The sequence below is a fragment of the Oratosquilla oratoria genome, chromosome 30 (genome assembly GCF_046742065.1).
Source record: "Oratosquilla oratoria isolate Oo_2021 chromosome 30, ASM4674206v1, whole genome shotgun sequence".
Taxonomy (NCBI): Eukaryota; Metazoa; Arthropoda; class Malacostraca; order Stomatopoda; family Squillidae; genus Oratosquilla; species Oratosquilla oratoria.
The window spans coordinates 11,093,627-11,119,641 of NC_134806.1; the positions used below are offsets into that span (position 1 = coordinate 11,093,627).

The following is a 26,015-nucleotide window of genomic DNA, read 5'->3' on the forward strand; positions in this document are numbered from 1 at the left end:
TGACTGTAGTCATTTGGGTATTTTTTAGTTTCGACCATGGGTGCAATATAGCAATAGAAAATTAATTATTGATTTTTTAAATTAAAATGTATCAACGTAATATGCAATTTTGTGGGCGGAAATGAAAATAAAAAATACCTTGCTACAAGCAAATATACTAATGAACGAAGTCGGTAGCATAAGATCGGGACGCCATCTTGTCTGTCAATTGACGGCCTCGGTACTTCCGACAGTACCTCGCCAGGTACATTTTTGTTGAAGGAATGTTATGGACAGAGATACATGCATTCCTTCAAGCTGCAAGCTGAGAGAGTGGTTGAAAAGCCCGCCAACGTCTCTCATGACGACGACAACGAGGACGAGACGGATGACATTTAATTTCCAGGTAATGATTTATTAAACACAGGTTAGGTTAGGTTAGACGAATTTATCATCCTTTCATTTCTTCGATGTCGGCATCTATCATAACAAACGTGGCGTACCATTCGTCCGACAAGACTTCGATACTTATGAAATCTGTTTAGCATCTTTTTTGTATTTTATTTCCGCTCACAAAATTGCATATTACGTTGATACATTATAATTTACAAAATTACTAATTAATTTTCTATTGCTATATTGCGCCCATGGTCGAAACTAAAAATTTACCACCATTTGTGATAAATCTTGTGTTTTGTGAATAGAGAATTCCGGGAATAAAACTGCTAATGTTGGTTTTATTCCCAACAATTCCCGTAACGTGTTTATGTTGTTTTTTAGGGGTATTGGCAGGGCAGACTGTCCATGGAGGTGGTCTGATTTCACTGACCAAAATAAAGAAATATATCATTTATTTTTGTAATTTTGCTAAATCCCAACCGATTTTTCTCATTCAACAACAAAAATGTTCAGTTCTGAATGCACTCACATATACATGATTATCCAATGACTAGACCAGGTGCGCCTTATGGTCAGGCGCGCCTTATGTAAGGACGGGGAATAGCAAATTACGGGTGTGCCTCATGGTCCGAAAAATACGGTAGTTATCATATGTGTTCCATGTGAACATACTGTTTAGAATAAAATATCACCAGTAATGTATATATTTCTTTTGATTTTACTGCCCTTTTTTCATGAATAGTGTAATGTACCAATAGATGGCACTGGTGATGCAAAATAACATTTGTTTATCAATGTACCATGGCATGCTGATGAAGATCATTTAAACTTTCAAGAGTACCGGTTATTTATGAATAAACTACAGAAATAGGCTGTATGTTTGTTAAGATTGTTAATATGAAGAGACAGGTTACTGGTATAGTAAATCTAGTCTACAAAACAAGTCCCCGTGGTTCTGAGTGCAGGGGGTTTGAGCTTTAGGGGTTTTGGGGTGAACTCAACCCACACCCTTAGCTCAAACCCTGTGCTTTCATCCCTATGGAGACTTGTTTTTAGACAAATAATCAATTTTTTTTTCTTATATTTAAAGCAATCTGGCTCTTGAGTATTTATTTCTACTCATTCCAATTATGAATTTCATCCTTTAGAAAATAGAATGTATGTATGAGTCAACTCCCTGATTTCAGCTTAAAAAAGGTCTAAAAATTCAAATTTTCCTTGAGGATATTAAGTACACCAAGAGAAAGGTACAAGAAAGAGAAAGTAAAGGTGATAAGCCTATGCCAAGAGGTGTGTAGCTGCAGTTGAACCCATCAGCTTCCCCCTATTTGCTTGGACTGTTGGGGCAGGTAAGTCACTGCTGGGAATCAGAGAAGAGTGCAGGATTTGAATCCACAACTAAGCAAAGGTGAGACCAGCATGTTTCTGATTATGTCACCAATGCATATACAAGAAAAAGAGAATACAGAGAACAGCAAACATAATTATTCCTGGACTGGCTGGTAAGATAAATAATGAGAAATTGAAAGCACTGGGACTTACTAGATTAGAAGAATGAAGGGAGAAGGATATGATAATAACATTTAAATCTGACAAAAAGGGGAAAAAAATGGAATAAAAGATATTAGGAAGTACAGCTTCTTTTCACATGGATGTGTCAATTTGTAGAATATGTTAGGAGAGGATATAATCCCAACCAACACCATTAATGAATTTAAGGCAAAGTTTGGTAAATAGAAACATAAAGACAGGACCTCTTAAACACAGCTTCCAATTTAGTTTACTACATACATATATATAACAAAGGTTTATTCCCCCTTACAAGGGAGGTAGCCAAAAAACAGACATAAAATCCACTCCCACCCATTCCATCCCACATACTCCACTCCCATTCAACCCACTCCCTCCCTCATATCTTGGCTCCTCCTGGATGATGGGTCATTCCTACATCTCTTCCACTGCCCTAGGTCAGAAGCAATGTTGCAAGACACAGCACATCCACAGCAAGGCTGCTTCAATAAATTGCTGACTCCCCTCTCCATCCCCTGATGCAGAAATGAAGACAGGGAGAAATCCCTTCAGGCTGTGTCAAATTATTTTTCACATATACTCCCTCACCCCCATCCCCCACCCACTCCCTTTCATGCATCATCCATACACAACCATTATTCATTCACCCCATCTTCTGTTTTCTCCTGTCCTTCCTCAACAGACATTCCCCTCTTTCCCAATGCCCCTTTTACCCATCCATCCATCTCATCTTTGGTTGCCCCCTCTAGTTCACTCCTACCTCTGCCTTCCACACCTCCTCATTTTTTACTCTATCCAGCCTAGTAACCCCTATCATACTTCTCAGGCACCTCATCTCAAGCCCATTTAAACTCCTCTCTTATGTTCCATGTTTCTGCCCCATACAGTGCTGTCGTCACATTCACTCTTTCATACAATCTCCTCTTAGCATCCATTCCCAAATATCTATTTCTCATTACACTTTTTAATCTCCCAAGGCATTTAATTGCTTCTCTCAATCTACATTCTACCTCCACTTCCACCCCTCCCTTTCCTGCCACATTCACACCCAAGTATCTAAAACTATCCACTTCCGCTAGTCTCTCTCCCTTAATACTCACTTCTAGTCTGCTGCCACTTTCTCCCCTTGTACATCTCATCACTTTACTTTTACCCACATTTATCTTCAACTTCCTTGTTTTACACACCTTCCCAAACTCTGTCATTAACTTCCTCAATCCCTCCCCTGATCCTGGTACAAGCAGTGTTATAATTGGAGTTGCCAACTCTGGAACAGAGGAGAGAGAGGTGACTTGTTGACCATCTACAGAATAATGAAAGGCATGGGAGTCCTTGACAGAGACGACTTACTAAATTGGGATAAGAGAAACACATGAGGACATGGAAAGAAGCTTAAAAAGGACAATTATAGAGGGGACCTGAAAAAGAACAGCATTCCCCAACGAGTGGTAGATGTATTTACCTAGTTGTATTTACCTAGTTGTATTTTGCGGGAAGGGGAGCTATGCTCGTGTTGTCCCGCCTTTGTATCTTGCAGTGTCTAGTTTGTTTTTAAACTCACGAATGGTTTTTGCGCATACTATTTCATTGTCCAGTTTGTTCCAAGTGTCCAAAACTCTATGAGGAAAACTGTTTTTCTTCAGTTCTCTTCTATAGCTATGTTTTTTTATTTTCTTTCCATGTCCTCTTGTGTTTCTTTTGTCCCAGTTAAGTAAGTTCTCACTATCGAGTACCTCTGTGCCTTTCATGATTCTGTAGATGGTCAATAGGTCACCTCTCTCTCTTCTTTGCTCCAGTGTCGGTAACTCCAGTTTAGCCAATCTCTCTTCGTATGGTATGGAACACATTGGATGAAAAAACAGTGTGTGCAAAAGCAATACAAGAATTTAAGATCAAACTGGATATGGATTGATAAAAAGATGGGACACCATGAGCTTAGCTCTCTCTTCCCATAAGATACAACTAGGTAACCAGGTAAACAACAACTGGCTTATCTCCCTCTTTTCTCCATTTCGTTTAACCATTTCCATTCTCTGACCCATCACCCTTGCATTCACCTCTCGCAACACCCCATCCATGTATAAATTGAACAGCCAGGGTGACATAATACACCCCTAGCAAAGTCCCACCTTTACTTCAAACCACTTACTCTCTCCATTTCTGATTCTAACACAGGCTCTACTACTCTCATAAAAACTCTTGACTGCTCTTAACAGCTTCCCTCCTATCCCATATATCTGCAATACCTCTGACAGTGCTTTCCTGTCTACCTTGTCATAAGGCTTTTCCAAATCCATAAAAGGCCCAAAAAACATCCTTACCTTTTCCTATAGCTTTCTCACATATCTGTCTTACCACAAAAATCTGATCCATGCAACCCCTACCTGTCCTAAACCCACACTGTTCCTCACCAATTACTCCCTCTGTTCTCCTTGTACCTAAGGCCTCCTTCACCCTATCCATCCATCCTGGTCTTTCTCTAGTGGTGAGTTGATGGTGATGTGTCTGGAGAGTTGATGATAGCAAATACAGTGTTTAGGAAAAAAGTCAAACATAAGTACACATGGGAGAGGGTGTTGGATGGAAGGGTGGAGGACAGTGTTTTAATGGACTATGTAGTGGTAACCAGGAGTATGGCAGGAAGATTTAAGGATGTACATGTTCTAAGGTGAGAGAGTGGGGGAATATCAGATCATTTTTTGGTGGAAGGTAAGTTGAGAGTGGAGGATAGATGGAGAAAGAGGAAAAGGACAGAAGATAGGGAGGTGCTTAAAGTGAACTGCTTAAACGAGAAAGAAAAGGAGAAGGAGTACAAGAAGAAGCTGTGAGAGGGAGTCAAGGATAGAGTAGAACTTGGAGTGGAGGAGGAATGGGGATGGTTCAAGGAGGGAGTCATAAGGTGTGCAAAGATGGTGTGTGGAACAAGGTGGACAGGAGGAAATAGATGGAAGGACAGTGAGTGGTGGGATGAGTAAGCAAAGAACATTGTAGAAGAGAGGAAGCAAGCATTCACAGATTGGTTGCAAAATAGGATGAGAAAATCATATGAGAGGAACAAAGAAAAGAGAAGTAAAGCGTAAGATCAAGGAAGCAAAGAGGAGACCAGAGATAAAATTGAGTAAGAGTATGACAGAAAATTTTGAAAGTAATAAAAAGATGTTTTGGAAAGAAATTAAGAGAGGAATAGGAGGCAAATCAAGTAGAGGAGAAAAGGTGAAAAGTGCAGATGGAGAGATGATAATGGAAGAGAAGGCAGTAAGAGGAAGATAGACAGTATTTTAGGGAGTTGCTAAATGTGAAGGAGGATAGGGAGAGGAATGTAGCTGCAGTGGGAAGCTGTAAGAAAATGACAGTGATGAGTGAGGAAAATGGAGGAGAAATACAGAAAGATGAAGTGAAGGCAGTTGTTAAAATGATGAGAGGAGGTAAGGCACCTGGGTTGGATGGGTGTTATGCAAAATGTCTAAAAAAAAAAAAGGAGGTACAGTGTTGGTTAACTGGCTGGTGAGGTTACTTAATGTTTGTTTAAGAGAGGGTAGAGTGCTGGAGGGCTGTAGGAGTGCTTGTATAGTTCCACTTTACAAGGGAAAAGGGGACAAGTGTGAGTGTAGTAGTTTCAGAGGGATCAGTTTGTTAAGTGTAGTTGGGAAGGCTTATGGGAGGGTCTTGATTGAGAGGATTAGGAGAGGAACAGAGGGAGTAATTGGTGAGGAACAGTGTGGGTTTAGGACAGGTAGGGGTTGCATGGATCAGATCTTTGTGGCGAGACTGATATGTGAGAAAGCTTTAGGAAAAGGTAAGGATGTTTTTTGGGACTTTATGGATTTGGTAAAGGCTTATGACAAGGTAGACAGGAAGGAACTATGGGAGGTATTGCAGATATATAGGATAGGAGGAAAGCTGTTAAGAGCAGTCAAGAGTTTTTATGATAGTACAGCTTATGTTAGAATCAGAAATGTTTCAGCCCCATACAGTGCTGTTGGCACAACCACTCCTTCATATAACCTCCTCTTAGCATCCATTCCCAGATGTCTATTTCTCATTACACTTTTTAATCCACCAAGGCATTTACTCGCTTCTCTCAATCTACATTCTACCTCCACCCCCATTCCCCCCTTTCCTGCCACATTCGCACCCATGTATCTAAAACTATCCACTTCCTCCAGTCTTTAAGTCTTAATGCTCACTTCCAGCCTGCTGTCACTCTCTACCCTTGTACATCTCATAACCTTAATTTTACCCACATTTATCTTCAGCTTCCTTCTTTTACACACCTTCTCAAACTCTGTCACTAACTTCCTAAATCCCTCCTCTGATCCTGATACAAGCACAGTGTCGTCCGCAAACAACAACTGGCTCACCTCCCACTTTCCTCCATTTTCTTTAGTCATCTCCAACCCATGACCCACTACCCTTGCATTTACCTCTCGCACCACCCCATCCATGTAAAGATTGAACAGTCAGGGTGACATAACACATCCCTGACGAAGTCCCACCTTTACCTCAAACCACTCACTCTCTCCATTTCTAATCCTAACACAAGCTCTACTACTCTCATAAAAACTCCTGACTGCTCTTAACAACTTTCCTCTTATCCCGTATATCTGCAGTACCTCCCACAGTGCCTTCCTGTCTACCCTTTCGTAAGCCTTTTCCAGATCCATAAAAGCCCAAAAAACATCCTTACCTTTTCCTAAAGCTTTCTCACATATCTGTCTTACCACAAAAATCTGATCTACACAACCCCTACCTGTCCTAAACCCACACTGTTCCTCACCAATTACTCCCTCTGTTCCTCTCCTAATCCTCTCAAGCAAGATCCTCCCATAAGCCTTCCCAACTACACTCAACAAGCTGATCCCTCTAAAACTACTACACTCACACTTGTCCCCCTTTCCCCTGTAAAGTGGAACTATACAGGCATTTCTCCAGTCCTCTGGCACTCTACCCTCTCTTAAACAAACATTAAATAACCTCACCAGCCAGTCCACCATAACTGTACCTCTTTTCTTAACCTCTTCAGTACGGGCCATATATCTCGCGGGCAGCAGCCGATGCCAGCCGTACGACGTGTCGTAATAATACTCGCATCATAAAATATAGTCACCGCTTATATCGATCGTTCTCTCTTTCACCCATGAATTTTGATAACCATAGAAAATGTGATTACAGACAGTTTAGAGAGTATGTCATTACGGAGGGGCAACTACAATAAATATAATCAAGACGCCGATATGGCAGCCTCGCGTATCCACTTGCTCCTCATGATGCCTACGTATGCGGCACCGTATGGAAGGGGTTAAGACATTCTGCATGGCATCCATCCAGACCAGGTGCCTTACCTGCTCTCATCATCTTAACAGCTGCTTTCACTTCATCCTTCAATATTTCTCCTCCATTTTCCTCACTCATCACTCTTATTTTCTTAGTGCTTCGCACTGCAACTACCTTTCCCTCCCTATCCTCCTTCACATTTAGCAACTCCCTAAAATACTCTGCCCATCTTCCTCTAACTGCCTTCTCTTCCATTATCATTTCTCCATCTGCACCTTTTACCTTTTCTTCTCTACTTGATTTGCCTCCTCTTTCTCTTTTAATTTCCTTCCAAAACATCTTTTTATTATTTTCAATATTTTCTGTCATACTCTTACCCCATTTCACATCTGCTCTCCTCTTTGCTTCCTTTATCTTATGCTTAACTTCCCTTCTCTTTACTTTGTACCTCTCATATGATTCCCTCGTCCTAATTTGTAGCCAATCTATGAATGCCTGCTTCTTCTCTTCTACACCTTTCTTTGCTTCCTCATCCCACCACTCACTACCCTTCCTTCTATTTCCTCCTGCCCTCCTTGTTCCACACACCATCTTTGCACACCTTATGACTCCCTCCTTGAACCATCCCCATTCTTCCTCCACTCCTAGTTCTACTCTATCCTTCACTCCCTCCCACTCCTCTTTCAGCTTCTTCTTATACTCATTCTCCTTTTTTTTCTCATTTAAGCAGTTCACTCTAAGTACCTCCCTACCTTCTGCCCTTTTCCTCTTTCTCCACCTATTCTCCACTCTCAATTTACCTTCCACCAGAAAATGATCTGATATTCCCCCACTCTCTCCCCTTAGAACATGTACATCCTTAACTCTTCCTACCATATTCCTGGTCACCACTATATAGTCCATTAACGCTATATCTGCCACCCTTCCATCCACCACCCTCTCCCATGTGTACTTATGCTTGACTTTCTTCCTAAACACTGTATTTGCTATCATCAACTCTCTTTCAAGACACATCTCCACCATCAATTCTCCACTACAATTTTTACCTAGAACTCCATACTTCCCAATCACTCTGTCTATAGGTTCATTTCCTACCCTAGCATTAAGGTCTCCCAATACAACTATATTGACATTTCTCCCTAATCCCTCTATGCACTCATTTATATCTACCCAAAAAGCCTCCCTTTCCTCTATGCTCTACTCACTACCAGGCCCATACACACTTACAAAAACCCACATCTCCCTTCCCAACTTCACCTTCATCCACATCAACCTTGATGAAACCTCCTTCCACTCCACTACCCACTTACTTATCTCTTCACTTACTAGTATAGCCACCCTTTCTCTCCCTTGTCCCCTCTTCACTCCTGAGTACCTCCCACCTACACTCCCAAACTCACAGTTGCCCTTTCCTTTCATTTTAGTTTCACTCAAAGCCAGCACATCCATCTTTCTTCTCACAAACATACTGCCTATCTCTTCCCTTTTACTCTCATCTGTACCACATCCATGCACATTAAAAGACCCAAACCTTAGGGTACTGGTTGGAAAACTCCCAGACACTTTTATACTATGACTATCCCTCCATTATGCTGTCCCCCAACCTCTTGTTACTGTCCTGTACCATTTCTCTGAATATTCATTTCCTATTTTCGCCTAACCTGTGGTAGGGGAAGAGAATGCTACCACTAAGTCTTTCCATTTGAGTCGTAATAGGCGACAAAAAACGGGACGGGAGATGGGATTAGGAGTCTTGCTACCTGTAGCCCCAAAAGGGGACATTCCTAAAAAAAGTAAAGTATATATACATATATATCTATTTTCAACCACATTAACTTTTCACTTTTAATTCCATGTCAATAAGATCGAGACTGACAATGCGCTCGATGGAGACATATGCGGAATTAATATCTGCACTGGGGACCATTCACTGTGTATGTGTATATATATATATAGTTTTGCCTCCCAAAACAGGAAAAAATCAACAAGATGAGGTATTAAAAAAAATAAGAGCACATTTTTCTCAATCAGATATATCTAGCGATTTTGGGTATGAAATTGCATTGAGACTTTAAAAATCATGAGACTAAATAGATTTTGAAAGTAAACAATAAAAGTATATCAAAGAACGTTTCTTCAAATCAATGATATATTCTTATGTCTAGGCATAACATTTTCTGTTTATAGGCTCTTTAACTCTCCCTTAGGTTGGGTATTTTCTTTTCTGGGAGGGTTCTATAGCTGCCTACAGTGTGGCCAGATTTTAATCAGAACTCTTCAGAGGAATATTCTTTTTTGTTTTTCTGTTTGTTTTATGTTTTTGGGTGAAAATTTGAGTAGATGCATAACAGACCTTTTCATGTAACAAGACTTCATAGACTGATAGTAGCCACTGGCTGCAGAGGAAAAGTACCAAAGATGAATTTTGACTTTTTTTTTTTTTTTTTTTTTTTTACCATAATTTCTGTAACAATCAATTATTTATATTTCCCATCAAATTAAGGAAATGCAATATTTTGGGATAGGTGTGGAAAACATTCAAAGGAAAACTGAGGTACACTTATATATAATACTCCTCATATAGATGGCCAAGTGCCACATCATGCTCAATGATTTTTTGCCCCAGAACTGTCCATATTTTTCAGATTTTTGACCAGCCACCCCCTTCACTCACCAAGCAATATGATCCTACCAACCCTATGGAGGGAGATGTTCAAGGTGCACATTCTAAAGCTAACTTTAAATCATCTTTGGTACTGCATCTATGAACATGCATTATCTCAGAAATGTCATGAATAGTTGCCATCAATAAGCAACTCTGAGACCTTGAACATCTCATGAAGGATGGCTACTGGAATAATTTATCACTTGGAACCTGCATTGCTCTTTTTCAGGTCACTGCAATCAGTAGGTGTTTCTATGGCAGATAGCATTACATCTCTGGTTCTACACCAGTCTTTGGATTTGGTTACCAGTATGGTACCCAAACCAGGTAGTTAATGAAGATTAATCACTCCTTATATGAGAATTAGAATAAATTAATTTGGCTCATCACTTGCAGGTACCACAGGGTCACTCTCTGCATGCATATAACATAATGATGATAATGATAATAATAACAATGATGATAATAATAATAATAATAATAATAATAATAATAAAACAATAAAACTTGCACAGTAAAGAAAGACTAGCTGGTAACACAAAAATGAAAGAAGAAAACACAAGAGCAAATATAACACTGGATAGATAAAATGTAGGAAACAAACATGAGATTTTCATGGCTGCAAAACATATAGATAATAACATAACATACAGAAACATAAGTTTCATTTCTGTTTATATCTTCAATTGTTTTGAAGACCATTACCATATTTCATTTATTTTTCAGTTCAACTACCAAAACCATACACAAAAAAGGTTTAAATAAATGGTGCACTGAATGTATTTATGCCTACTTTCTGCAATGGAAAAATTCAAGCTTTGTACATAAAGATATATATATATATATATATGAATAGACTAGTTCAAGGTATTGAATAAGACTTATTACAAAATGATCATGAGGATAAACATTCCAACAAAAATAAACTCAAAATTAAGCTTTCTGTATTGCATGATAAAAGCTTACATCCAAAAACAGAATCATAACAATATGTGCAAACCATCTAAGTCAAACAAAGCATATATAATAAACTACATATATACAATATATATGCATGAGATGCAAAAAATGGAAAGGATTTTCATTATATATAATATATATATATATATATATATATTATATATACATATTTATACATACATATTATATATATATATATATATATATATATATATATATACATACATATATATATATATATACATATATATGTATATATACATATATATTTATATATATATTTATATATATATATTCACTTATTTATATATACACACACACACATATATATATATATATATATATATATATATATATATATATACATATATAAATATATATATACATATATATATATATATATATATATATATATATATATAATATAATATATGTATGCATGTATGCACAAAGATATGCATAATATAAAAACTGTGTGCATGGGGAAAGGTATCAAGTTGAGTTACATTGCATGGAAGGTGCTGGAGAAGAAAAGAGAGAAAAAGAATGAGAGTGAGAGAGGGAGAGCAAGAGAGTGAAAGAGAGGGACAAAGGAGAGAAAGGAGAGATAGGAGAGAGAGAGAGATAGAAGAGAGAGAGAGATAGAAGAGAGAGAGAGATAGAAGAGAGGGAGAGAGATAGGAGAGAGAGAGAGAGAGAGAGAGAGAGAGAGAGAGAGAGAGAGAGAGAATGAAAGAGGAAGAAAGATGGACAGATAAAGAGAGATTGGCAAAATGGGTGGAGGGAGTGGTGTTTTTTATGTAGTGCTTAATGGAGACTGCAGTGACAGAGGTGGAAATAGTTAAGACAACATACCTTGACAATATGAGCTAAACAGGTACACTGATATGGATGAAGGTTATGGTCAAGGCGTTCACTTAACCAACTACACAGCATCTGAACTTGTGCTGCATACCATTGCTGTGAAAAGAAATGTATCAATCAGTAATATTTTCTTGATTTTCAGTCCTAATTACAGAGATTACTTGACTACATTAATACATACATATACCAAGGCTTTTTCCCCCTTACAAGGGAGGTAGCCAAAAAGGAAAAGACATAAAATCATTCCCACCCATTCCATCCCTGAATACACTCCACACCCCTCCACCCTCCCTCTCATCTTAGCACCTCCTGGATGACAGGTCATCCCTGCACCTTGTCCACTGCCCTGGGTCAGAAGCAGTGTCGCAAGACACAGCACATACACAAAAAAGGCTGCTTCATTAAATTGGCGACCCCCCTCTCCGTCCCCCCATGCATAATGGAGAAGACGGGGAGAAATCTCTTTGGGCTGCATCAAAATTTGCTCACGCATACTACCTCACCCCCCCATCCTCCTGCCCATTCCAACTCATGCATCACAACATCATCCATATACAATCATTCTCCATTCACCCCTGTCTTCTGTCCTCTCCTGTCCTTCCTCAACAGACATTCCCCTCTTCCCCAAAGCCCCCTTCACCCCATCCATCCACCTCATCCTAGGACGTCCCTTCATGTTCACTCCCTCCACATCTGCCTTCCATACCTCTTTTACTAGTCTTTCTTTACTCATACTTTCCATGTGTCCAAACCATCCTAATACTCTTTCATCAACCCTAGCTCCCAACTCCCTTTCCACCCCTGTTCTCCTCCTCACCTCCTCATTTCTCACTCTATCTAGCCTAGTAACCCCCATCATACTTCTCAGACACCTCATCTCAAACACATTCAAACTCCTTCTCTCTTCCTCTCTTATGTTCCATGTTTCTGCCCCATACAGTGCTGTTGGCACAATCACTCTTTCATATAGTCTCCTCTTAGCATCCATTCCCAAATGTCTATTCCTCATTACACTCTTTAATCCACCAAGGCATTTACTAGCTTCTCTCAATCTACATTCTACCTCCACCTTTTCCTGCCACATTTGGACCCAAGTATCTAAAACTATCCACTTCCTCCAGTCGCTCTCCCTTAATTCTCACTTCCAGACTACTTCCATTTTCACCCCTTGTACATCTCATCACCTTACTTTTACCCACACTTATCTTCAGCTTTCTTCTATCACATGCTCTCCCAAACTCTGTCACCAACTTCCTCAATCCCTCCTCCGATCCTGCCACAAGCGCAGTGTCGTTCGCAAACAACAGCTGGCTCACCTCCCACTTTTCTCCATTTTCTTTAACCATCTCCAATCCCTGACCCACTACCCTTGCATTTACCTCTCGCACTACCCCATCCATGTATAAGTTGAACAGCCAGGGCAACATAACGCATCCTTGACGAAGTCCCACCTTTACCTCGAACCACTCACTCTCTCTATTTCTAATCCTGACACAAGCTCTACTACTCTCATAAAAACTCTTGACAGCTCCTAGAAGCTTTCCTCCTATCCCGTATATCCGCAAAACCTCCCACAGTGCCTTTCTGTCTACCCTGTCGTAAGCCTTTTCCAGGTCCATAAAGGCCCAAAAAACATCCTTCCCCTTTCCTATAGCTTTCTCACATATCTGTCTTACCACAAAGATCTGATCTACACAACCTCTACCCGTCCTAAATCCACACTGTTCCTCACCAATTACTCCCTCTGTTCCTCTCCTAATCCTCTCAATCAAGATCCTCCCATAAGCCTTCCCAACTACACTTAACAAGCTAATCCCTCTGAAACTACTACACTGACACTTGTCCCCTTTTCCCTTGTAAAGTGGAACTATACAGGCACTCCTCCAGTCCTCTGGCACTCTACCCTCTCTACATTAATAGATATCTAATAATTCACTTGTCCTAGATTGGAACACCATATCACTCTTTCAATCTACAATGATTTAACTAGTTTCCTTGATTGTATTTACCTAAATGTAGTTGACAGGGAGCTACATTTGTGGGGTTCTATTTCCTACTCTCCAAATATGATCTATTTTTAAATATGTGTTTACCTAGTTGTAGTATATGGGGCTGGAGCTATCTTTATGAGGTCCTGTTTCTTTGCCTCCACTCATCAGGCTTTGCCTTAAATCAATTTATGCTGTTGGCCTGGGTTATAATTTTATCCAATTTGTTCCATAAATCTACACACCTATGTGGAAAGCTTTACTTCTAAACATCTTTTAATCATATCTATTTTTTTCCACTTTTTTTACAGTGACCTCATTTCTTCTTAGCAAATCCTCTCTGTCCCTTTTTTCTACACCTTTCTCTGATCTAAATAGCATTATCAAGTTGCCCTCTTCACTCTTCCATTACAGGAACTCCCAGGTTTCTCAGTCTTTCTTCATATGCTTTGTTGTTTAGACTTGGGATCATCTTGGTGCCTTTTATATTTTTACTATTTTACTTATATCTCTCTTTAGGTGTGGTGACCACACTGTTGCATGTTCCAGTCTGGGATGAATCAGACTTTTAGTAATCTCCATCATGTCCTTTTCTATGAAGTGAAATGGGACTATTGACAGGTACTTGCATGTGGTGGTCCTCCAAGATGATATCCAGTCTTTGGACTGGTCCCAAGATCTCTCTCTATCAACTTCAACTGTATTTCTTATCCTTTCTCATATATAGAGCAAATAAATGGCAAATGCTCTCTTCATCCAACCATACTCAGCCAGTGACATAGAAACAATCTCATAGAGTGATTGATGTCTGGAACAAACTAAATGGAGAAACAGTGAGTGCCAAAATTATACACGATTTTAAGAATACACTGGATGAGGAGAGATATGAAAGCGGGTCACTATGAGCATAACTCTCATCCCATAAAATACAACTAGGTAAATACATAAATATGAATTTATGTTAGAAAATTAGAAAATAGGAGACAGGATCCAATGAGTGTTGCTATTTTCCTGTATGCTACAATTAGGTATGTAAATACACTTGCGGCTTCCTGTCTCTTACTCTCCAATACCTAGATTAAAATTGATGTATGATTGCACTGTAAAATGGCACTATGTGTTTGTTGGTAAGAGGTCTGTATATAACACATTTCCCCTGAATTTTGAAATGGCAACTCACCTCGAATAAATTGAGTATCCACAACTCATCGTTGACTTTCTGCCGAATCTGGTCCATGGAATTGCGAGCGAAGTTAATGTAGGCTTTTCCTAATTCTTTGCCTGACCCACTCACATTCTGGCGGTACTAAAACATTACATAAGCATCAGTGTTTAAAGAGAAAGTACAAGTAGTATTAATGTATAGTTACCCAAATGTTGTTTTAGAATTAAGTACTCAAGATTTCAGGGGTGGAAGTTTGCTTTTTCTTCTTTTCTGTATCTCAAGTGATGATTCACAACTAAAAAACATGTTATGCTCAACAAAATAAACTACTAAAATTTTGTACTAATTATCTTAGCTCTTTATTCCAACTGCATATGCAGATTGCCATCCTGAACTTACTGAAACAAAGCAATATGATCTATATAATTCAGAACATCAATTTCTACTCATCTCACTAATAATCAAACTGGTTATCAGTTATAAGTAAAAGATGGCAATTTAGGGCTAAAGGATTATTTTTTTATTCTGAAACTGGTAATCAGAACAACACACTACCGTAAATGATAGGATGGATCCAATGAAACTTCCTTCATCATAGCGACCAAGCTTGGAGACCACTGACTCAAGTACAGATATTAGTTTTGCTATCATCCCCTGAGTCATGGAAGTACTTGTCCTTTCTATCAGGTCATCAATCTTTGTGTGATACTGATGCTGTTGGAAGAAATATGAATATTTATATAGAAAGAGAAAAATAAATATATATATTTATCAACATGAAAATATCAATTATTGCTGTTACAAATAATACAATTAGAAAACATAATACAAATACACACACACACATAGCACAGCTTTCTGCATAGATATATAAATCTGTGGGATAAGACATATCCCATGCTGAACACATTGATGAATTTCAGGCAAATTCAGAGATGGGACATCTGAAGCACATCTCTAGCCCAATTTACTACAACTAAGTGCATAGAGGATTTAGGAAGAAATGTCAATGTAATAGTACTGGGAGACCTTAATGCTAGGGTAGGAAATGGTCCAATCGATGGAGTGGTTGGGAAATGTGGAGTTCCAGGAAAGAATTGTAGTGGAGAGTTGATGGTGGAAATGTGTCTAGAAAGAGAGTTGATGATAGCAAATACAGTGTTTAAGAAGAAAGTCAAGCATTAGTACACATGGGAGAGGGTGGTGGAGGGAAGGGTGGTAGATAGAGTGTTAATGGATTATGTAGTGGTAAATAGGATTATGATAGGAAGAGTTAAGGATGTACATGTGCTAAGGGGAGAGGGTGGGGGAATATCAGATCATTTTTTGGTGGAAGGTAAGCTGAGAGTGGAGGATAGATGGAGAAAGAGGAAAGGGACAAAAGGTAGGGAGGTTCTTAGAGTGAACTCTTTGAATGAAAAGGAAAAGGAGAAGGAGTACGAAAAGAAGCTGAAGGAGGAGTGGGAGGGAGTGAAGGATAGAGTAGAGCTGGGTGTGGAGGAGGAATGGGGATGGTTCAAGGAGGGAGTCATAAGGTGTGCAAGGATGGTGTGTGGAACAAGAAGGACAGGAGGAAATAGAAGGAAGGGTAGTGAATGGTGGGATGAGGAAACAAAGAAGGTTGTAGAAGAGAAGAAGCGAGCTTTCACAGATTGGTTACAAAATAGGACGAGGGAGTCATATGACAGGTACAAAGAAAAGAAAAGAGAAGTAAAGCAAAAGGTAAAGGAGGCAATGAGGCGAGCAGATGTGAAATGGGGTAAGAGTATGACAGAAAATTTTGAAAGTAATAAAAAGATGTTTTCGAAAAAATTAAGAGAGGAAGAGGAGGCGAATCAAGTAGAGAAGAAAAGGTAAAAGGTGCAGATGGAGAGATGATAATGGAAGAGAAGGCAGTAAGGGGAAGATGGGCAGAATATTTTAGGGAGCTGCTAAATGTGAAGAAGGATAGGGAGGGAAAGATAGCTGCAGTGGGAAATGCAAAGAAAATGAGAGTGATGAGTGAGAAGAATGGAGGAGAAATAAGGAAGGATGAGGTGAAGGCAGTTGTTAAGATGATGAAAGCAGATAAGGCACCTGGTCTGGATGGATGCCATGCAGAATGTCTGAAAAAGGGAGGTACAGTGATGGTGGACTGGCTGGTGAGGTTATTTAATGTGTGCTGGAGAGAGGGTAGAGTGCCGGTGGACTGGAGGAGTGCCTGTATAGTTCCTCTTTACAAGGGAAAAAGGGGACAAGTGTGAATGTAGTAGCTTCAGAGGGATTAGCTTGTTAAGTGTAGTTGGGAAGGCTTATGGGAGGATCTTGATTGAGAGGATTAGAAGAGGAACAGAGGGAGTAATTGGTGAGGAACATTGTGGATTTAGGACAGGTAGAGGTTGTGTAGATCAGATCTTTGTGGTAAGACAGATATGTGAGAAAGCCATAGGAAATGGGAAGGATGTTTTTTGGGCCTTTATGGATCTGGAAAAGGCTTATGATAGGGTAGACAGAAAGGCACTGTGGGATGTTATGCAGATATATGGGATAGGAGGAAAGCTTCTGGGAGCTGTCAAGAGTTTTTATGAGAGTAGTAGAGCTTGTGTCAGGATTAGAAATGGAGAGAGTGAGTGGTTCGAGGTAAAGGTGGGACTTCGTCAAGGATGCGTTATGTTACCCTGGATGTTCAGCTTATACATGGATGGGGTGGTGCGAGAGGTAAATGCAAGGGTAGTGGGTCAGGGATTGGAGATGGTTAAAGAAAATGGAGAAAAGTGGGAGGTGAGCCAGCTGTTGTTTGCGGACGACACTGCGCATATGGCAGGATCGAAGGAGGGATTGAGGAAGTTGGTGGCAGAGTTTGGGAGAGCATGTGATAGAAGAAAGCTGAAGATAAATGTGGTTTGAATGTGTTTGAGATGAGGTGTCTGAGAAGTATGATGGGGGTTACTAGGCTAGAGTGAGAAATGAGGAGGTGAGGAGGAGAACAGGGGTGGAAAGGGAGTTGGGAGATAGGGTTGATGAAAGAGTATTAGGATGGTTTGGACACATGGAAAGAATGAGTGAAGAAAGACTAGTAAAAGAGGTATGGAAGGCAGATGTGGAGGGAGTGAACATGAGGGGACGTCCTAGGATGAGGTGGATGGATGGGGTGAAGGGGGCTTTGGGGAAGAGGGGAATGTCTGTTGAGGAAGGACGGGAGAGGACAGAAGACAGGGGTGAATGGAGAAAGGTTGTATATGGATGATGTTGTGATTGCATGAGGTGGAATGGGCAGGAGGATGGGGGGTGAGGTAGTATGTGTGAGCAAATTTTGACGCAGCCCAAAGGGATTTCTCCCCGTCTTCCCCTTTTATGCAATGGGGGGACGGAGAGGGGGGGGGGTCGCCGATTTAATGAAGCGGCCTTGCTGTGGATGTGCTGTGTCTTGCGACACTGTTTCTGACCCAGGGCAGTGGACAAGGTGCAGGGATGACCTGTCATCCAGGAGGTGCTAAGATAAGAGGGAGGGTGGAGGGGTGTGGAGTGTATTCAGGGATGGAATGGGTGGAAATGATTTTATGCCTTTTCCTTTTTGGCTACCTCCCTTGTAAGGGGGAAAAAGCCTTGGTATATGTATGTATGTAAGTGAATACGTATTCAAAGCCTAGTTTTAAAATTTACCACATCAACCCCATCAACAGCACAAAGTTTGAAGGATTGGTTCTTGGCATCCAGAATGACATTGACCATGGCACACATCTCAGCAGGAAGCACATAGTCTGTGGAGATGAAACCTGTCCCTTTCTTCAACCAACTTTGGAAGGCAGAGTCTGTTCTTGTGATACAAGACTCGATCATATCACATGCCATCAGCTGAAAATTGGGGGGCAAAATAAATGATAATTACAGATACATCTGTAAAGATTATGGCCATTTCATATTATTCATGTCATAAAATCATATGATAATATAGGCACTGGTTGTGCAAATAAATCAGTGTTAACTTAATTATTTTCCACCTCAATTTTTCTCACCTTAAGTCTCTGTTCAAGATGTTTGGCAAAGTCCTGCTCTGGCCAATGTAAATCTCGAATGAAAGACTGTAGGGCATCCAGTTTCCAAAACAAATCTTCAGAGGTAGCACAGCCATTTCTATGGTCCAGAAGGATTGACCAACAGATGGAGATTGTTGATGCAATTATCAATTTTCCAGTGAAGGGTGGACCAGAGACAGAATATCATTGCAGAGGTTGTTTTGACATCATTGCAGCAGCAGCGTTAATTGTTTTACAGTTCCATTCATTTTTATGAAGAAGAATTCCCACATGTGAAGGACGAGGTGAGGAATAAAGATGGGGAACAGGAATGGTGGTAAGATAAGTGAGGCAGACAGGAGAGGATTGGGGAAACAAAAAGAAAATTATGAGTACATAATCCTACACCTATTAACAAACGTTTTATGCTCAATAAAAAACTCATATGCAAAGATAACTTCAAGTGCATATACTAAATCTAATAATTGATATGATGCATGTGCACATCTATGGGTGATTAAACTGCAACACATTCTCAAACACACAAAAACATACAAAGCAAACACACATACTTTATACATGACATATTATACACACACACACCTAATATTTATGTCTGAGCCTAAAATTGTGGATAAAATGGAATACAAGTCACCAATTGGGAAGAGTGACCATATACTATCAAGTTCGAACTAAAAGAGGAAATTGATTAGGAAAGAAATGAGAAACACAGAAAAGGAAGACTAATGTACAATAAAATGGATTTTGAGAAACTCAGAAAATTCATTTAAAAAGTAAATTGGGAAAGCTTCTTTAATGAAGAAACAAAGATGGAAGAGAAATGGAATATATTAAAATAAATTGATAAAGAAGGAATAGATAAATACGTACCAAAGCAGAAGCAGGAAAGGGTGTACATTAAGTGCTGGTACAACAAAAAATGTAGTGAGGCAAAAGATAGAAGAGACAAAGCTTGGAAAACATGAAAAAAAACAAAAAAAGTGTAAGTGGCAAATATATATCAAACTAAGAAATGAATATGTAAGAATATGCAGTGAAGAAAAAAGAAACTACAAAAAAAACATGATAGACAAATGTAAGGATCAACTTAAATTATTCTACATGTATGTAAATGGTAAATTAGAAAATAAGCAAGAAATAGTGAAACAGTGTCAAGGGAATGAGGAATATATAGAAGATGTAGAGATGGCTGAAATTATGAACAAACATTTTAAATCTGTATTCACAGAGGAAAATACACAAAATTGGGATGAAGGACAGAAAGATCTTCTCCAATGAGAGAAATAATTGTGATACCAAAAGAAATAAGGGACCAAATAATAAACCTTGATATCAGAAAATCACACGGTCCAAATGAAATTGCAAATTGGACACTAAAAGAATGTATACATGAACTAACAGACAAAATATGTAAGATAATAGATTGCTCACTCAAAGAAGTAAAGGTACCACAAGATTGGAAAAATGCAAATATTGTATCAATATATAAAGGGGGAGATAAGGAAGACTCAACAAACTATAGACTGATCTCCCTTACAAGCACAATAGCAAAAATATGTGAAAAAGTTATCAAAAGTAGATGGATTAAACATCTGGAAGAAAATAAGATTCTGAATCCAAAACAATTTGGCTTTAGACAAGGAAGATCATGTGCTACTAACTTGATCTGTTTTTATTCGAGGCTAATAGACATAATCAAGAAAGGGATGGATGGGCTGATTGTGCTTTCCTAGATTTACAAAAGGCATTTGATAAAGTACCACACATGAAGCTACTAAGAAAACTCAAAATAACAGGTGTACAAGGAAAGTTATTGAAATGGATGGAAGATTTCTTGAATGGGAGAAAAATGAGGGTAGTACTTAGAGACAAAAACTCGACCTGGGAAGAATTGTATATGTACTCTGAAAAAGTCCTGGTAAGGACAAAACATCAGAATAAATCCCTAACTGTTACCTATGTTTATCTCACCACCCATCTACTCATCTGTCTTACATACTTCAACACACACACACACACACACATATATATATATATATATATATTATATATATATATACACACACATATATACATGTGTATTCATACATACACAAACACTACCCGGTAACATAAAAGACACACATGTTGGTACAGATGCAGACACATTTTTACAAATATAATAAAAGTATATCAATATACCCATATATATGAATACTACAATATGAGTTCCTTGTGACATGTTAAATGTATAGCCAGTGAAGGAATATGAAATAAAATAAAATGAGACAATTCACAGTTAACTCATAGTTATACTTAAAATTAGATAAGAAAAATGGCTCTAGACTGCATTTTCTATAGCCTGCACAATAATATTAGTGTATGATATTATGACTAGGGACCTGTCTTTAAATTTAACTCATGAAATGTTGAAACAGAGAGAGAGCAAGATCTAAGAAACAGCTACGGAAGGCCGTTGATTCAAGAAAGCCAAACAAGACAATTACTACAATACATGCATGGATGTCTGGGTACAATGATATTAAGAAGAAGAAAAAACATATAGATATAAAAGATAACTAAATATATAAAACATTCACTATTATCCATACTTAATTATGAAATCTGATCTTATAACAGCAAACAAAATAAGAATAATATACGTACTTATTAATAACGACCACAACAATTGTAATAAACTAGCATCATGAATAAAGTATAATATGTATGAAATATGCATCCAAGGTCACATGGAAAACCACATTTAGATACTTTTTATATACATTATTGATATTATTATATTTTTCTAGTGCATACACCACAAGGATCACATAACTATAGTAACAGATCTTTTACAGGAAACCCATGGGCCTATAGATTACTCAGGTAATTTTTTATTATTATTATTATATATATTTTTGTCTGAAGTCTATTCATATACCAAGGGCTTATTCCCCCTTATAAGGGAGGTAGCCAGTCAAGGCATGTAGCCACTCCTATCCACCACACATTGTTTCCCTCTTATCTCAACTCCCCGTGGGTGAAGAGTTATCCCTGTCCCCTGCCCACTGCCTGGGTCAGAAGCAATGCAGTAAGACACAGTCCATCCACAGCAGGTGAATATAAAACAGTGTAAGATATGTCCTGTGTCTTCTATATAGTGTCTGGATCTGAGGTATAAAGTGTCCATTTCTAGGACAACTCTCTGGAGGTATTGTTTTAGTAGTGAGTGATGACCTGAGCATTGATGGAATAGTGTTATTCTTATATACAATTAGCTTGAGAATATTTTCTCTTCCAAATTTACACCAGGAGGTACTTGATTTAGTATCATGTGTGTGTATGTTTTTCTCTAAGTTGTTGTGGTTTCTAGGGTAAGTTATGGATGATGTATGAGCAGTATATTGTGGCTATAGGTCTGCCTGAAGCTTCTGTCAAGTAACCACTACTCAGAGTAGCTGCTTGGACTTTCTCCAAAAGCATAGAACAGCACACAAAAATGATAGGCACAGTTTTGTGTAAAAACCCTCAAATCCACACATCCTTTGCACCATGACCAAAAAGAAAAGAAAGAAAAAAAAAAATCATGCATTATACTACTGAAATATCTTCAACAACCTACCAATTTTACTTCACAAAACATTCATATACACTCAGATTACAAAACATCACCAATCCCCAAATTCAAAACTCCATCCGACTCCAAATATGAACTATATTGGCATGACTGAGTTCAAGTCATTACCCAGCATTAAAACAGTACCAACACAGAATAGACCTGGCCACAAGCTTAGATTTCTTTAGATACCATCACCAAAAAGAAGATAAAAAACAAATCATTCTACTCTGTGAATATTTATGTATGTAATAACAAATAGATATAGAAGGTCTAATTATTATATGAAATATTATATTTTCATTTTTGGGGAGGTCTTAGAAATAATTTGAATTTTCCCATGAATTCTGAACTTCATGACACATTTTTAAGCAATGTTGTGGTTTTGTAGCACCAATTACTCATGTTGTTGGAGGGTTCACTGTATTACAAAATGAGGGAAACCTTGAGAAATTGTGGAAAAGCATTAATGTAAAGGTGACCTCAATATTATGGTCAAATAGAAGCAGGCTTTGTAGAAAAAATATCTGCCCTTTAAATGAAAACTGAGTATTGGAGCAAAGAATAGGGTCACATCCTCATCTGTATAAAAGTACCAATATTGGAGACTAATGTAAAATTGCCTTCTTTATTTGAGAACTTAAATCTATTAGAAACCTAAAACATCCAGACTAGAGCTGTATCTATGAAATTAAAATCTCTGCTTGAAATGATAAACATCCATTTGCCATAACATGACTAACAATTCTGAGAAACAATTGTAATGAACAGAATTACACTATCATTGTCTAAGATATATGATCCTGATGGTGTATGAAAATGTATTTTTTTTTCAAGTTCCATCAATACCAAATCTGAAAACAAATGTCAGTGCTTCTTGTGACATTGATGCAAATACAAACCTATGGTAATAATTCTCAATATTACACATATAGATTTAAGCAATAATAACCATAACAGTAACACTAAATGTAGCTTTTGGAAAAAAAAAAAGGCTAGTGACATTATTACTTATAAACTAATGGTGATAAAAGAAAGAAAAAGAAAAAAAGAACAATCTAATAATTATAATCAAGATAATCATATGAATAACAACAATAGCTGGATAAATAAAAAAAATATTACAACTATAACAAAAAACACTTCAGCATTAATTCACCAATGCACTACAGAATGTGCAAGATTTTGACATCACAAGCTACATTGAGTACACTGACACTTTCATGATAATGTGCACCTTATTTTTGTTTCATCATTATACAATAATAATCCAGGGAATAAAATGAAAATTTTAGATACTGATATCAATATGATTAAAATATTAATGGGCTCCATAGTTATTTGTGTGCAACAATATAAATATGCTTCTCTTATTCAGAATAAAATATTTTTCATTTAAGCTTATTATATACATTGTACATAATTGGAGCTTATCAAAGGATATGATCCACACTGAAGACATATGTGAACAAGACAATTTTCTTCTGAAAATTACTGGTAAGGCAGCTGTTGGCCACATGGGGCTACACAGGTTTAATATGTTTCACTCTCTTGAAACTAGAATGCATTTTCACATTCTCTAGAACTCTTTGTGGTTAAGGAGCATTACAGCTCATCTACAAAAGTAAATGGTTTGGGTGAATAAGTGATGGAGGGAATGAGAGGTTATGGATCTGGAGGTAACAAAACAAAATGTATGGCTCTATTCTTTGGTGAGGATATGAATGTGCATGAAGGTGAGAATGGGTGACAAACTGGTGAATGTGAGTGTGTGTGCACCACAGGCAAAGGTGAAAAAGGGGGAGAGAACATCTCTGTCTGAAAAGGAGTAAATTCAATTAAACTAAATGTGAGACAATTATTTTAATAGGCAATATGAATGCTGAAGTAGGTAATATGTGCATTGATGGAGTGAGTTGTTGTTCTGAGTTATTTTGGGTAGCTAAGAAGTGTGACAAGTGTGAATGTAGTAATTTCAGAGGGATTAGCCTGTTGAGTGTAGTAGGGAAGGCTTATGGGAGAATCTTAATTGAGAGGATTAGGAGAGGAACAGAAGGAGTAATTGGTGAGGAACAGTGTGGATTTAGGACGGGTAGAGGTTGTGTAGATCAGATCTTTGTGGTAAGACAGATATGTGAGAAAGCTATAGGAAAGGGGAAGGATGTTTTTTGGGCTTTTATGGATCTGGAAAAGGCTTATGATAGGGTAGACAGAAAAGCACTGTGGGAGGTTATGCAGATTTATGGGATAGGAGGAAAGCTTTTGGGAGCTGTCAAGAGTTTTTATGTGAGTAGTAGAGCATGTGTTAGGATTGGAAATGGAGAGAGTGAGTGGTTTGAAGTAAAGGTGGGACTTCGTCAAGGATGCGTTATGTCGCCCTGGCTGTTCAACTTATACATGGATGGGGTGGTGCGAGAGGTGAATGCTAGGGTAGTGAGTCAGGGATTGGAGATGGTTAAAGAAAATGGAGAAAAGTGGGAGGTGAGCCAGCTGTTGTTTGCGGACGACACTGCGCTTGTGGCAGGGTCAGAGGAGGGATTGAGGAAGCTGGTGGCAGAGTTTGGGAGAGTATGTGATAGAAGAAAGCTAAAGATAAATGTGGGTAAAAGTAAGGTGATGAGATGTACAAGGGGTGAAAGTGGCAGTAGACTGGAAGTGAACATTAAGGGAGAGCGACTGGAGAAAGTGGATAGTTTTAGATACTTGGGTGCAAGTGTAGCAGGAAAAGGTGGAGTGAAGGTGGAGGTAGAATGTAGATTGAGAGAAGCGAGTAAATGCCTTGGTGGTTTAAAGAGTGTAATGAGAAATAGACATTTGGGAATGGATGCGAAGAGGAGACTGTATGAAGGAGTGATTGTGCCAACAGCACTGTATGGGGCAGAAACGTGGAACATAAGAGAAGAAGAGAGAAGGAGTTTGAATGTGTTTGAGATGAGGTGTCTGAGAAGTATGGTGGGGGTACTAGGCTAGATAGAGTGAGAAATGAGGAGGTGAGGAGGAGAACAGGGGTGAAAAAGGATTTGGGAGAGAGGGTTGATGAAAGAATATTAGGATGGTTTGGACACATGGAAAGAATGAGTGAAGAAAGACTAGTAAAGGAGGTATGGAAGGCAGATGTGGAGGGAGTGAACATGAGGGGACGTCCTAGGAAGAGGTGGATGGATGGGGTGAAGGGGGCTTTGGGGAAGAGGGGAATGTCTGTTGAGGAAGGAAGGGAGAGGACGGAAGACAGAGGTGAGTGGAGAATGGTTGTATATGGATGATGTTGTGACTGCATGAGGAGGAATGGGCGGGGGGGGGGGTGGGGGGTGGGGTAGTATGTGTGAGTAAATTTTGACGCAGCCCGAAGGGATTTCTCCCCGTCCTCTCCTTATATGCAAAGGGGGACGGAGAGGGGGGTCGCCGATTAAATGAAGCGGCCTTGCTGTGGATGTACTGTGTCTTGCGACACTGCTTCTGACCCAGGGCGGTGGGCAGGGTTCAGGGATGACCCGTCATCCAGGAGGTGCTCAGATGAGAGGAAGGGTGGGAGGGGTGTGGAGTGTATTTAGGGATGAAATGGGTGGGAGTGTTTTTATGC

The 26,015-nt window shown here is 38.9% G+C and overlaps 1 protein-coding gene across 24 annotated transcripts in view; it reads right to left on the bottom strand.

The window, feature by feature from the left end:
- The window catches only part of Cadps (calcium-dependent secretion activator 1), a 1,142,346-nt gene that overhangs the window by 26,197 nt on the left and 1,090,134 nt on the right, over window positions 1-26,015 (bottom strand). For 21 of the 24 annotated variants that reach the window (XM_076212572.1, XM_076212575.1, XM_076212566.1 and 18 more), the window contains 5 exons: window positions 18,820-18,937; window positions 18,467-18,658; window positions 15,380-15,538; window positions 14,840-14,965; window positions 11,663-11,767 (listed from right to left, as the gene is read on the bottom strand). In XM_076212572.1, coding sequence (XP_076068687.1) covers window positions 11,663-11,767; window positions 14,840-14,965; window positions 15,380-15,538; window positions 18,467-18,658; window positions 18,820-18,937 — 700 coding nt within the window. The remainder of the gene's footprint in view (window positions 1-11,662; window positions 11,768-14,839; window positions 14,966-15,379; window positions 15,539-18,466; window positions 18,659-18,819; window positions 18,938-26,015) is intronic. The other 3 variants (XM_076212569.1, XM_076212585.1, XM_076212590.1) reach the window with 1 other exon arrangement.